The 15,538-nt window shown below is 34.2% G+C and overlaps 1 protein-coding gene across 1 annotated transcript; it reads left to right on the top strand.

Annotated features, from left to right (window-relative positions):
• Positions 1 to 2,739: 2,739 nt before the first annotated feature.
• LOC145014861 (chaperonin CPN60-2, mitochondrial) lies at positions 2,740 to 6,989 on the top strand. Its single transcript, XM_078973300.1, has 18 exons — positions 2,740 to 2,972; positions 3,071 to 3,095; positions 3,196 to 3,327; positions 3,723 to 3,882; positions 3,977 to 4,152; positions 4,256 to 4,351; positions 4,493 to 4,597; positions 4,705 to 4,791; positions 4,882 to 4,971; positions 5,077 to 5,157; positions 5,248 to 5,316; positions 5,416 to 5,493; positions 5,569 to 5,664; positions 5,745 to 5,844; positions 5,930 to 6,033; positions 6,121 to 6,226; positions 6,436 to 6,514; positions 6,624 to 6,989. The coding sequence occupies exons 1-18, from the start codon at positions 2,935 to 2,937 to the stop codon at positions 6,730 to 6,732; spliced, it is 1,731 nt and encodes a 576-aa protein (XP_078829426.1). The 5' UTR covers positions 2,740 to 2,934; the 3' UTR covers positions 6,733 to 6,989.
• Positions 6,990 to 15,538: the final 8,549 nt, after the last annotated feature.

Below are 15,538 nucleotides of genomic sequence, written 5' to 3' on the forward strand. Positions count from 1 at the left end.
AAGACATGGATGAGATGAAACATGTCATAATATCTTCATCTTAGGCATCTTGTGAAAGATCTTCGAAATGTTGCTATGCAAGGGATAAAAGAGTTGCCCGCCTTGATAATTTGTAACATGTAGATCGTTGAGTATTATGGATTTGTATGTTTTAGCAAATTACCAGTTCGAAAAGGCTAATTGATTTATTGGAAACTTTATTATTTATAGATGGGTTCTGATTCTTATACTTAATGTTTTTATCATTCCATTGAAAAAAAATAATGTATTGACAATTATGCCCTTGATCTTAATCTATAAATATTTAAAAAATGGAAATATATATTTTTTTGTTTCCAAACGAACCCATGGGGAAGCAAACGGTTTCCCTCTTCTTCCTCCTTCAATGTTGGTACGTATGCATGCTTTTAACGATACATGGTAGCTTCGGTTCGAGCATTTGCAAACCTCCATTGCAATAACAAATTGTTCATAAAATTTGAATAATGTTGATCTGCTTCTTCCGATGATGCTTTCTTTTGCATAAAGTACTGCGGACTCCCTCACAGCTAGTCCTGCCACTTGGACTTGGCAACTTTGGCGGCACCGTCCTCGTTGAAATAGGCGCAACTTGCCCTAACGACAAAGCCCATACGAAAAGAGATGGTGGTTTTTTTCTTGGCAAAACTGCAACAAATGTTTTTCTCCATGGCCACCTTGACGTTTGCAACCTTCTTTTTACCGACCACATTAATCTTCATTAGATTCGGAAGGTTAACCATTGAATTATTTACTTCCATCTCCTTATAGTTTCTACTTTTCAAAGTGGATCTTGAGCGCGATTTGGAGATGGTGTTTCATTTGCTGGATAATGCAGTGGTGAATGACAAAGATGTGATTGAATTTTCGCTTCTGCAACTTTATCAGGGGTAGTTGTTTTCCGACCGGTGATGGGTGGTGATGGCCACTGCAATTAGGACAATGAACCATACCTATCTATTTAATTTTAACAAAATCAGACATAAAAGCCAAGTTTAACAAGATCATACATCACACATGGTTAAAAATTCAAATAAGACATCAAGGATGAATTCAATTTCGCTTACCGTTTGAGAGTGGGAGGAAGAAGCATCCGTTATAGAAGCAACACAGATGAAGGTTTCGTCATGCGCGTTTAAAAAAATATATTTTTCTCTCTTGAGTATAATTGTCAAAATATTATTTGTCCGGTGGAAGTATTAAAACCCTCATTGGAAGAATGGGAACCCTTAAAGATAGTTGCAATGTAAAGGACAAACAAAAATTAAGCACTTTCCTTTTACCAAATTTATTATTTAAAGATAGTCTTTGAATAGTGGATCAAATTGTTAGATGTAGACCATTTTCGAAGAGACACGATAAACAAAATCATCAAGCTATACTGTATAACAAGCTTAAAATGTATTTTAGAGTTGCATTAGATGTTTTGCCATGAATATCATAAAACATAAAAGATAATTGTTTGACAAACATGAAAGGTTTATAAATATACATTAAAATCATAAAGCAAAAGTTCAACATGCATTATCCATAAGTCAAGATGTCACTAGATCGAACACGTGAAACATAATGTCCTCACTTGATAGAACCAACAGATAGAAAGGAGTATTAGAAAGGGTGTGCACATGAAAGATTAAATTGGTTTAGAGTTTCATTTGACCTATCGACATAGGATGCAATGTCAAGGTTACATGTACATGCAACTCATTTTCTTTTGTTTATTTAATACCTATATATTTGATAACTTATTTTTCTTTTCTTCAAATTGATAGTACATGAAAAGAGTTCCATTGCCTACTTGGCCGCCATGCATGCATACCTACTTGGCCACCATACATACCATTGTCATCACTTGATGAAAAAAATAAATTGTCATAAGATCTCATATGGTACGGCTGAAGTTCCTCATAAGGCTTGGGCTGTGGTGTCTATGGTAAGAACTATCCAAATCACTTTTTTCATATCTCATGTCGTCTTGACGTATGTAAATGAGTGGTGCACTGTGACAAGAAAAAGAAGAAAATAGATAATATGGAAGAAAAGGAAAGAGAGACCAAGCTAGACATTTCAATGCCATTTAAACTTGTCATCTTATCATGCCATAATAGTGGGTCGGTGTGTGTCATGACACCTAGATGCCACCTCCTCCTTGTTATGCTTATGCCACCCCACTTTCCCAAGCCTAAAAAGGCCAAGTGAAAAAGTCGTTATAGACAACAAAAATAACCAGGATGATTTTTTTTTTATTTAAAAAAATATGTATTACTTGTTTAATGTTGACATAAAACCTGTCGATGGAATGTTTTCTAAGCATTTTTATTTTTCTAAACACGAAACACTGATTTTTTGTGAAATGATTAACTCATAAAATTATTTTTATAATAAAGATTAAAGACACCTGATTCAGTTATAAACAATGACTTTTTTTAATAAAAATGTTACAACTTGTTTTATGCCATCATAAATCCAATTGTTATAATAAGTTTTTTAAGTAAAACTATTTTAACAAAAAACAACTTTTACAAATACAATGGTCTAATAAATAAAAAAACCACTATAATACAAAAAAATTGAAAACTCCATTACTATTTCTCGTTTGCTCTAGCTTAACAGTACAAGTGAAGACGGGCCCAAAAAGTTATGTACTGGGCCAGGTCCAGTAGAGTTGACGTGTCCAATACTCCGATCCTGAAGCCAACAGCCAATCCGAGACAAGAAGATAGACGCCGTCTAATTCGAGTCGTCGAGTTTCCGTAGAACCCTAAACCCTAAAACGAATCTGGATTTCTTCTGGATCCTTCTCTTCCTCTGCTATTTTAATATCTCTCTCTACTCTCTACCCCGTCTCTAGTCTCTAGTCTCTACCCATTTCACATTCCGCCCTTTCTCTTCTGAATACTCTCCTCCGCCGCCACCATGTTTCGTCTAGCAGCCAATCTCGCCACAAAATCAAGGTCAGTTTCATTCTAACGTTTGATCTAGGAATTATGTGCTACAGCAAGAAACTTATCCATTGATTTAACTTTGTTGTTGTTTGTTCTTCCATTTTCAGGATCGCCAGAAACAATGCTCAGCAGGTATACGCTGTATATTATAGTATATGTAGTTCATTAATGATCTCGTGATCTTTTGTAAGATCAGTTAAGGCTTAAAATTCTACTGTGTGTTGTGATTCAGGTTAGCTCGAATTTAAGCTGGAGCCGAAACTACGCTGCGAAAGAAATTAGATTTGGAGTAGAGGCGAGAGCTTTGATGCTTAGAGGTGTTGAAGAGCTTGCCGATGCCGTCAAAGTCACAATGGGTCCTAAGGTCATTCTAATCACCGTTTTCTGTTTGCGATGATTGTATTTTGTATTTTTATGGTCATTGGCAATGTCTAAAATAGACTGCACCATTGAAATGACTGATTCTTAAGTACTAAAGCTTTACTAATTAAGCTCGATTGCCATATTTAGTCATTAAACGGTTGGATCTTTTGCATATCCTTGCGGAAATGACAACACCTATACGAACTCGATAGTTTTCCTTTATTTATATTGCGACTCCTGCATTTGCATTCTGCATGCCCTATCTAGTTTCGTTATAAAGTCAGTATTAAGATTGCAGTTATGTTGTACTTTTTATTGGTTATTGTATCTTTGTAGGATCGAAATATTGCACTGCTGCAGATACAGTAGCTAACTTTGATTGTTGATCTTTTAAAGGGACGTAATGTTGTCATTGAACAAAGTTACGGGGCTCCCAAGGTGACAAAGGACGGTGTCACTGTGGCAAAGAGTATTGAGTTTAAAGACAGGGTGAAAAATGTGGGTGCTAGCCTTGTCAAGCAGGTTGCTAATGCCACCAACGATGCTGCTGGTGATGGTGAGTTTTCTTTTTGTTTTTTCACTTATTTGGATTGATAATAGAATTCGTTAAAGCTGAAATGAGCTAAATCTTTGGTGTAACAATATTTTAGGTACTACCTGCGCAACAGTTCTTACACGTGCAATTTATTCAGAAGGCTGCAAGTCAGTTGCAGCTGGAATGAATGCCATGGATCTTAGACGTGGGATCACCATGGCTGTTGATTCAGTTGTCACGAACTTGAAGAGCAGAGCTAGGATGATCAGTACATCTGAAGAAATAGCACAGGTTTGTTCCATTTACTGAAAGAAATTAGAGCTATAATTTTCTCAATCAGGCTACTAGTACTAACTCTTTAGTTGATGTCTTTTTGATATGACCTAATAAAAAGGTTGGGACAATATCAGCAAATGGAGAAAGGGAGATTGGTGAACTTATTGCCAAGGCTATGGAGAAAGTTGGCAAAGAAGGTGTTATCACCATTTCTGTAAGTACCTCATAAAGTTCTTCACAGAAGTTATCTCACCAGTTTGATTGAATAAAATATTATTTATATATATTTTTAGAATACCAGTTTGTAATGTTTTCTATCTGTAATGGTTTTGAATGTAATGTGGATTGGTTGCAGGATGGCAAAACACTTTACAATGAATTGGAAGTGGTTGAGGGAATGAAGTTGGATAGAGGCTATATATCACCTTACTTCATCACTAACACAAAGAATCAAAAATGTGTAAGCATTAATATTCTTCTAACTGCATTTGTTATTTACAGATTGCCTCTCGTGTTACCAATGAGTTGTCATATATCTAATTACTGACAATCTCTTTGTTTTTACAGGAATTAGATGACCCTTTGATTTTAATACATGAGAAAAAAATCTCCAGCTTAAACGCCATAGTCAAAGTTCTAGAATTGGCTCTGAAGGTAACGAATTTAGTCAATAGTTTATAGTAAAAATGCTTGCTTGTGTCTTCTGAATTACCCATTTACCACATCTTATATGCTGCATTTCAGAATCAAAGATCACTGCTGATTGTTGCTGAAGATATTGAGAGTGAGGCATTAGCCACTCTCATTCTTAACAAACTCCGTGCTGGTATCAAGGTATCATTTTTTTTTTTATAATCGTTTAAACAATTATTTCATCAAATGTTTGTTTATTTGTTGGGTTATAATTCTTCCAATCTAATAGTGCATATTGTTGTGTAGGTCTGTGCCATTAAAGCCCCTGGTTTTGGAGAGAACCGAAAGTCAAACTTGCAGGATCTTGCAACTCTGACCGGAGGAGAGGTCGGTCTCATTTTTTGCTTATTTTCAACTACTTTGTTGTGTATACATTTTGATTTAAAATTTGCTTCTGTTTCCATAAATTTGCTGTAGGTCATAACTGATGAACTTGGCATGAATCTTGATAAAATGGCACCAGAAATGCTAGGGACTTGCAAAAGGGTAAGTAAGCACTTTGTTTTTCCTACAACCACAACAACTCTAGCTTGCACAAATGGAAACATGCAATATATGCTAATAATATTATATATATACATTTAGGTTACAATATCAAAGGATGACACAGTTATTCTTGATGGGGCTGGTGACAAAAAAGGAATTGAAGAAAGATGCGAACAGGTATTACAGTAGCTTGTTGTATATTTAATTTATGTACCTGAACTTGCTAACATGTATGATTTTGTGTTTTTACAGTTGAGGTCGTCGATTGAATTGAGCACTTCTGATTATGATAAGGAGAAGCTCCAAGAGAGATTAGCAAAACTTTCTGGTGGTGTTGCTGTTTTGAAGGTTTGATTCTTGTTTTTTTTTGTTTTATTTCTAAATAGTTTTGTTATGTAAATGATTGATGTGTTGCTGTGATTGGTCAGATTGGAGGAGCGAGTGAAGCTGAAGTTGGTGAGAAGAAGGATAGAGTTACTGATGCTCTAAATGCTACCAAGGCTGCAGTTGAAGAAGGAATTGTGCCAGGTAGATTATTAAATCATGTCTTTACTATTCAAGCACTATTTTACAGTATTTCTTATTAATTGTGATAATAATATTATGATTATAGGTGGTGGTGTTGCTCTTCTATATGCTTCAAAGGAGCTTGATAATCTTGTTACAGCTAATTTTGATCAGAAGATTGGTGTTCAAATAATTCAAAATGCTCTCAAGGTAATTCCCCTCTTCTTCCTAATAAAAAACAGCTAGCAGTGTAGTTTTATTGACATTTGATTGTTTATTGGCTGTGTGTATGTGAAGGCTCCTGTGTACACAATTGCTGCGAATGCAGGAGTAGAAGGTGCTGTTGTTGTTGGGAAACTATTGGAGCAAGATAACCCTGACCTTGGATATGATGCTGCTAAAGGTTCTTCTTTTCTCTTTTCTCTTTGATAAAAATAAAATTAGCAAGCAATGTACTTTGAAAAACTCTACCTAGTTATAGCAATGCCATTGGTAGATTTTTCAAAGTATGCTTGATGTTCTTTCTAACAATTAATGGAATGGAAATTATTCTTTTGTTTTGTTGATTTTTAATTTTTTTTTTTTTTTTTATGTTTGCAAATAAATTAATAGGTCAATATGTAGACATGGTTAAGGAAGGAATCATTGACCCCCTGAAGGTGATCAGGACGGCTTTAGTGGATGCTGCAAGGTATTATATGACCACCTTTTTACCCTTCCTTGGTGAACCCTAATTTATGTTATTTTTTCACATGGAAATGGAATCTGAATCTGAATCTGTTGGGTATTGGGCTTTGCAGCGTGTCCTCTTTATTGACTACAACAGAAGCTGTGATTGTTGAACTTCCAAAGGATGAGAAGGATGCGCCGGCAATGGGCCCAGGCATGGGGGGCATGGGTGACTATTGAAGGAAAAACAAAGGGGTAAAAGTAATCTTATAATATATGGCCAAGCATTTATCAAACTGTACAAGTAAATGAATTGAATTAGATCAGATTGAGATCTCACTGATTTGAGCGAGGGAGCCATTAGAGTTGAGTTTTGTTTATTACGGATTTGCTGCCTACTTATTAGTTATAATATTTTGTAATCATTTTGATGAGAATGCTACTGAACTGATCATCATTTTTCCTCTAATAAACAAACAAACAAACAATCTTGTACATCTCCTATTCCTATTTGTTTGTGGCAAAAGCACGTGTATGTGCAAAACCAAAATAAAATCAGATAGCATATCAATTGTAATTCAAGTCCGTCATTATTGTCTATGATCCGGATCATACCCTTATTATAAACATGCTATTGAGCAAACCATTATTTACGGTTTTAAAATATTAGTGTTTTAATTGAAGTGGAGTAATTTTAATAAAGGCTTTTTTTTTTGTTTATTTTTTGTTATCGTTGATTGGTTTATATCTTTTTTTTTAATCAATGCTCTATAAATAAATATAGAAAAAAATATATTAGAGAAGGAAACATGGTTAAGCAGTGTTGAGGCGTGTGCATGATTGATTGATTGGACAAAATCGGTGGGGTGAGAGGCAGGGGGAAGAAGGTAAGATAATAAATAAATAAATAGATGAGAGTCGTCAATCATGTAAGCAAATCATTTATATCATGTGTTGCATCGTAATAAATTAGATCATACAGTCATCATATTATCACCCAATTCAATCCAGATTCAACTCACTCATATCATACATTTAATCACGGTGACAACATAACATCATTAAAATCGGCCTCACACTTTATGACTTAACGGTAACTTGCTTGTAGAAACTCAATTTCAATCATGACTTTGTAATTTGCACATCACAAAATCAAATGCACTCTATATCTATCGCCTACAACGACAGTTTCTAAAATCTAATTAAAATAAAATACAGCATATGATATGAAGTTTATAACATAAGAATATTTTATGACCTAACTCCTTCAACTTTTATTTTTGGTGGGGTTGTGGGGAAACAAATTTCTAAAAGGTTCGACTTGGGGCTGGGCACATGCAGAGGATTCAATCTCCATATATTGCTGTCTATCTCTAAATTTATTATTTATTTATTATATCCACTTCCGACATCTGCTTAATGAATGCAATTCAAAATCCCTTTTACACAAAAAAGTTTGTTGCCAAATAAGTAATTACAAAAGTTCCGTTGTCCTTGGTTTTTTCTGTCAGAGAAAACACACCTAAAATAAATGTAATCTACTTTCTTTTATTTTCTTTTATATATATATATATATATATATATATATATATATATATATATATATATATATATATATATATATATATATATATATACTCCATCCGTTCCAAATTGATAGTCTACTTCTGATTTTTGAAGTTTTTTTTTCTTCAACTTTGACCTTAAATATTTTTATTTGTGTTATATATTACTTGATAAAACTTATAACAATGAAAAAACATTTAAAATACAACTCATTCATATATTTTGCTTCAAGTATTATCTATCAAACACAAAAATATTTAAGGTCAAAGTTGAAGAAAAAAGACCTCAAAACTCAAAAGTAGACTATCAATTTGGGACGGAGGTAGTATATTACAAGGAACGTTTAAAGGTCTTTATAAATCGAACGAGAGATATTTGATTATAAAGTTACAACATATAGTCATAAATATTCTTCTTAAAAATATATTTCTTGAAACAGAATTAACTGAAAGTATGTTAGGTTGCGTTTAGTTGTGGAAAAATGGGTCGTTTTTTGGAAATTTTTTTCAAGAAAAATGAAAATTTTGAAAACGCGTTTAGTTTTCTAAATTTTTCATAGAAAATGAAAATTTTCCGTTTTTTAAAATTACAAAGAAGTTGTAAATTTTTAGAAAACCAATAATCATTGTTTTCCATAATTTTCTAATTCCAAGTTTTTTCTAAAATATAAATACACACCCATTCCCAACCCACCCATATCTACCTACCCCCATCATAACACCCACAACCCACCATATCCCCTACCTATACCCATCGGCTCTCAAGCCCACCCCCACCCCTACCCCTACAAACAAACACACACACACACACACATCTACCCTACAAACTACAAAGTACAAACACATACACACCCCCAACCCCACCCTCACAAACAAACACACACAAACACATCAACCCCCCACACACCCACAAACACACACATACATACACCCATCCCACCCCACCCCACAAACACACACACCCACCCCCACACCCACAAACACAAATCCACAACACACATACATACCCACAAACACACACACTCACACCCTCACACTAACAAACACTCACCGACCCACTCAACACAATTACCACAATCACCACAATCACCGACCTACAATCACCGTTACCACCACCGTTACCACCACCATTACCACATCACCAGCAACACCACCACCGCCACCGCCATCACTGCCACAATTATCGCTAGGGATGGCAAAAAATACCGAACCCGATGGTGAAAACGGAAAACCGACATATTAGGGTCGGGTTTGGGGTCGGTTAATCGGGGCCGGGATCGGGTTTGGTATGCTTTTAGAAAATTTTTGCGGATTTGGTTACGGGGATGGTAAACAAAATACTCGTCCCGATTACCTGAAACCAAAACCGAAACGAAACCGTTCATATATATATATATATATATATATATATATATATATATATATATATATATATATTAAATTCCTTGGGTTATCTTCTTTGTTGTGAACGATTTAAAGATAATTTCTCGAGATAACTTTCTGTTTATTTGTAGTGCTAGTTTTTTGTATTTTTTTATTCATAGTACTTAGAGTAATAGTAATATTATTGTTTATGAATGCTAGTGTCTTTATTGTTTTTTTTGCCACTAATAATCACTTATGTATCAGAACAAATATGTCTGCTCTTAATGGTATTGTAAATTATCAAAATTATTTTGGATATGAATTTATGCTTGCATCACTAAGTCTAACGGTTTTGTATTCTTATTGCATCAAAATTATTCTTAATTTGAATGTTAAATGGGGATCCCCGTTACCCCGTTGGGATACCCGCAGACACGATAGTGTTTGGTAAACGGGTACCCGTTGGAAATCGGGTCGGAGATGGGATCGATTTTCATATTCGGGGACGGGGACAAGATTACCAAAACTCGTCCCAAACCAGCCCCGTTGCCATCCCTAATTGTCGTCGCCACAACCACCGTCTCCATCATCGACACCAACACTGCCTCCGCCGCCGCCTCCACCCCCACCCTACCACCGCTACCGTTTTATAAAAATGAAAACCGATAGAAAAATACACATATAAACACGTTTTCTAATTTTCTAAAACTAAAAATGAAAAATGAATAAATTTTAACTAAACTTGTTTTCTAAATTTTCCCGTGAAAACTTAAAACGAAAAACGAAAAATAAAAATTATTTTTCCGTAACTAAACGCAACCTTAATCTTTATATATTGTTTTCAATGATACCTTCTTTGAACCTTTAAGTAACAATTGGTACCTCCCCTCTTGTAACATGGTTTTAGATTATTTAAAATGGTTATTACCAATAAAACACCTTACATTTTATCTGAGAAAATAAATATTTTCTTACATTTTCTTCATATTTATCCTTCTATCAATGTGATGACAATTGTTACATTTTGATAATATAATTATTATTATAATATACTTATCATCATTTCAAACGGATAGAAATATAATTTCTCTTTACCTATTTTGGTCCATAATACACACCCACTAAATTAATCCAACAACACTTGGTCTTGATGTCCTTTCGTGCATACAGAGTTGACCAATGTTTATCATTTTCTTCCTGAAAATTTAACAAAACTAATGCAATGACACTTATACCTTTGAAGATTAGATTGTAATACATAAAATATCACTAACCTAACTATTAAATTATTTTTCTACGTTATCAATATGTTATTTTAACACGTTTTTTCACTTCAATATGTTATCACCTTTTAACAAAAAAGATTTTGCTTAGATAAAAATTGTTATTATTTGGAAAAATATTAATAGAAACATATTATAAAGTCTTATGTATTTTTCCAACAATGAGATAACTTGATAAAAAAAACGTGTGAAAAGTTATTAGATAATAACATGTTGAAGCAAAAAAACATGTTAAAGTTATATTAAAATATTGGTAAAATTTATAAAAGCAGAATTATGAAATCCGTTTCATACTTATAGTGTTATACAACTGTTTTTTCTTTTGATAACTTTTACCACCATTAACAAGTTTTTATGTCAATATATTGTTTTAGCATGTTTTTTTTGCTTCAACATGTTATCATCTTATAGTTTTTAACATGTTTATTATGTATTATTATTTTTATCAAATTATCTAATCTTTAAATAAATACAAAAAAGACTTTTTACTCAAAATAAATATCTTTTAATCTTTTTCTAAGTAATAACTTTTTCTTATCCAAACAAAATATACTTTTACCCTATATAAAAGTTATAAGGTAACATATTGATAATCAAAAGACACGTTAAAGGAATATATTAATAACTTAAAAAATACGTTTAAAAACTGGTATAAAGGTGGAAGGTATCGTCGAAATAGTCCTGGGAACGGGGCATTAGGAAGTGAGAACACAGCTACATGTATTTTAGGAAAGAAGAGAGATTTTCTGGTAAAAAAATTTGTGAACTTTCTGTCTCCTTTTTCTTTTTCGTCCTTTGTGTTTCTTTATTTGTTACATGGGTTTAGGGATGATCGGGAATGGAAAGACGAGAATTTTCATGTTTTCAATGATCGGAGGAAATATTAAAAAAACATGAAAAAAAACTTATGTGACAAATAAGTGAGAGCATTGGGTGTGGGCAACAAGATGCAATACCACCTTACATGCCACATAAGCAAGTGGTGTTATAACACCAAGTGAGGAAATAGACAACAATATACAACAAGATGTAACACCAACATTTTGAAAATAAATATTTTTATTTTTGTATTTTTTTTTACTATTTCGTTTTTTTTAACTTTTTTTTTTGGTTTCGTTTTTTTCTCTTTTTGCGTTTTTTAATAACTAATATTTTTTTTACAAAACATATAATTTTAAAAACAAAAAAAAAGACATAATATTTAAAATCTAAAATCCGATTACAATTAAAAAAACATAATTTTAAACCTAAATTAATAACTAAAATAACATTGAAATCACTACTAAATACCACACAATCAACCCAAATATTTTTTCCTAATTTGTTCCTTCATTGCTTGTAGCACCGGTAGATCAGCAGGTGCTAAACCATCCTTGCTTGTCCGAAGAATTAACAACTGTTGTGTCATTAGTTCCCTTTCTTTTTACTCCCGCTTCTCCCGTGCATGACTTTCCAGAAATTCCAAATGACGACGTTTCAACTCATTTTTTTCTTTTATTAACAAATTATGTTCGTCAAATTTCGTTCTCATTTCCGCCGCATCTTTTGCTCTCGTCTCCACCTCCTCCGCATGTCTTGCAGCGCGCCTCGCTTTGTCGCGTCCGGGCGGTCGTCGTGGTGGGGATATCTCTTGGATATCATCCGGGATCTCATCATCATCGGCGTTTAGGTCGATGTTAGTCCGTGCGTCCGGCATGTCGACCGAACTAGAATTGCGAGACCTTTTGGATTGAACCTCCGACGATGTAGACGTTTTATTCCACTTTGGATCCGCTCACAACAATCTCCATGATTTTTCAAAGTCGAAAACATGACCCATTTCGACCCGATATTGTTCCTTCGCAGCTTTGAACAAATCAAAGTCGTTGGTTCCACTTTGTTGTTGCGCCACAATCCGGTTGTAAATACCGTTGAATTTGCTGCACCGCTTACTTATCATACCCCATTTGCTGCTCAACATGTCGTTATTGCGATACGGATTTTTCTTTAAAATAGCGTGAAACTTGTCGAGCACCGCCCCCCAATAAGCTCATTTTTTCATTCCATTTCCACGAAGTTCGTCCTTTGAAGTAGCACACCAAGCCGCCGTCAAAGCGTATTCCTCCTCCGGTGTCCACCATTGTGGAACGTCTGCATTTTCAGATTCTACCGCTATTGATTTTCCTTTCCCTTTCTTGTTCCTACTACCTCCCGCTTCCGCTTCACCCGATTGTTGTGTCGTAGGCGATGGTTGGTTGGTTTGTTGTTGCATCGAAGCAAAAGAAGGGAAAAGATTTTGTTGTAAATTTGGGTTTTGACCGCCTTGATTTTGTTGAAAGAAAGGTGAGTTGGGAAACTGTAGTGGCAGTGAAGCGGGGCTGAAAGCTGCGCCTTGGTATGGAATCTGTGGTGAGCCTTGAGTCGATAAAAGGTTGAAATAACCTTCATAACCGGCAAACCCGAGAGGCGAGGTTGTGTTTGGGTTTAATGATGGGGAGGTGTTTTGGTTTTGCTCCATTTTTTTAGAAAAGAAATAAGAATATAGATAAGATTTGAAATGAAATGAGTATATGTAAATATATATATATATATATATATATATATATATATATATATATATATATATATATATATATATATATATATATATATATATATATAGATGTAAAAAGGTTTTTTTTTTTTTTTTTTTTTTTTTTTTTTTTTTTTTTATTAATGTATTTGACCGTTTTCAAACGGTAATATTTCAAACGGTTAAATTTTAGCCGTTTCTGCTCGTCTCCGTGCCCACGAGATTCAAATGACGAGAAGCAACGAGATAGGGAGCGGTGTTCCCCCCGTTACGACGCCGTCACCATGCGCCACATCACCCGCGTTATAACTCGTTTGTACCCATAATACTTCTCATCCCTCAACTATTCCCAAGGTGACAGCAATATCATCCACAAACCATTATATATCATTATATCTAAATAACCCAAAAACTTCATGTCATTCTTACAAAATATATGCTGAATCAAAAAGTAACAATTAAGATTTAAGATCATGATTTTAATCGGATTTTTTTTTCTAATCACAATCAACCATTTCATTTACGCTGTTAAAAAGGTAAGATACAATTTTTTATATATTTTTTTAAACAATAATGGTTAGTGTCCACATTTAATCAAGATTTAATTATCATCGTACAATGACTGAGATGATAAAAAGATAACAAGCTGTACCGTTAAACCTTTTTGTATGGTAAAACTAATTCTTTTAAAGACTACATCTATAGATTTAGAAGATATATAATTTTATAACTAAAAATGATTCAACTTTAGAAAACAAGAGAAAAACTATGAAAATATTTTTGATATCAGAGAAATGCAAAATTGTCTTTGCAGTTTGCTGTTTAATTTCTATCATTGGAGGCTAAGAAATCTAGAAAATTTCATAAAAATAGTTATTTTTGAAGGTTTGCGTTCGTCTATTATTTTGACACCCTCTGTGACGTTAAGTAATTGTTGAATTACTATTTCACCCACTCTACCAACCAACCTCATCCCTTAAGCTTTAGTCTTTGAACACCGCTAATCCAACACCATTCCCTCCTATATAACAACACCACCGGCATCCCCTACCACCGACCTCCACCTCCCACCGCCTACCTTAACCGGAACCCCAAGAGGTACCCTCGATCTCAGTTGTATGTTTCATCGAGGATAAAGAAAAAGGATTAAACCCATTCCATGACTCAGAACTCAAAAATAAAAAGAAAAGTAACGGTCTGAATCCCCACCGTTGATCTCCTTCACGTGATTTCTGGACAAAAAAGTAAATAAGCTTCTCTCTCTCTCTCTCTCTCTCTCTCTCTCTCTCTCTCTCTCTCTCTCTCTCTCTCTCTCTCTCTCTCTCTCTCTCTCTCTCTCTCTCTCTCTCTCTCTCTCTCTCTCTCCACCTGCAATAATAGCTAACGACCATCAAAGGTGGCAGCAGCCAGCATCAGTGGGCAGTGACCACCAATCTCTCCAACAATATATATAGGTCCCCTCAATCGCCACCATCATCCATTGAAGCATGATATATATATATATATATATATATATATATATATATATATATATATATATATATATATATATATATATATATATATATATATATATATTATTGGGTTTAAAATGTCATTTTCAAGTTTTTAAAAGGTAAAGCCGTTACCCCTTGACTTTAATGAAATCCACCACTGTGTTCTCTCCATTTTCCTTCTATCTCTCCCTGAAAAATCATTATCCTTACTTGCTATTCATTCAGCTACCATCTCACCACCCGCTTGAATCAAAAGCTAGATTGCACAAAAAGTCATTCTCCTTACCTTCTTTCTGGATACTTGAGGAGATCAAGAAACACAACGCCTTCGAGACAATTTTCTTCTTTCTAACCCACTAAACAAAGCCACCCCCCATCTTCTTCATAATCACCGTTTTTTCATGGCTGCTAATAGACATTAAAGTTCTTTACTTGCTTTACTTCCTGTGGTATTCGTTGGTAGTCAAACCCATGTTACCGAACCCCAAGAACACCCATTGACCTCTTTGAGAACTTTATCGAACACTTGGTGTGCGAGCCTACAAACTCCACCTCAACACAAAATTTCTTTGTTGAAGGACCCGATTTTCGATTCAAATCACCAAAACAAATACAACTCCATAAAATGAGTATGAATTAGACCTTAATCGTGAAAACGCAACCAAAAACAGTTTTGTTTTTGAATTACTGTAGAAGTCTCGACTAATTATCCAATGTGAAGTTATAAAACTGATACACCATTCTTAAATCTGCACCCTGCATATATGCACATTGTAAAGATGCACA

Source organism: Lactuca saligna, chromosome 9 (assembly GCF_052625555.1).
Source record: "Lactuca saligna cultivar CGN05327 chromosome 9, ASM5262555v1, whole genome shotgun sequence".
Classification (NCBI taxonomy): Eukaryota; Viridiplantae; Streptophyta; class Magnoliopsida; order Asterales; family Asteraceae; genus Lactuca; species Lactuca saligna.

Excerpts from the sequence above, each read along its gene's own strand:
- LOC145014861 (XM_078973300.1), top strand. The coding sequence starts at position 2,935 with ATGTTTCGTCTAGCAGCCAATCTCGCCACAAAATCAAG. Across the intron at positions 4,972-5,076 it reads AACTCCGTGCTGGTATCAAG|GTCTGTGCCATTAAAGCCCC; the intron begins GTATCATTTTTT and ends ATTGTTGTGTAG. Across the intron at positions 6,515-6,623 it reads GCTTTAGTGGATGCTGCAAG|CGTGTCCTCTTTATTGACTA; the intron begins GTATTATATGAC and ends TGGGCTTTGCAG.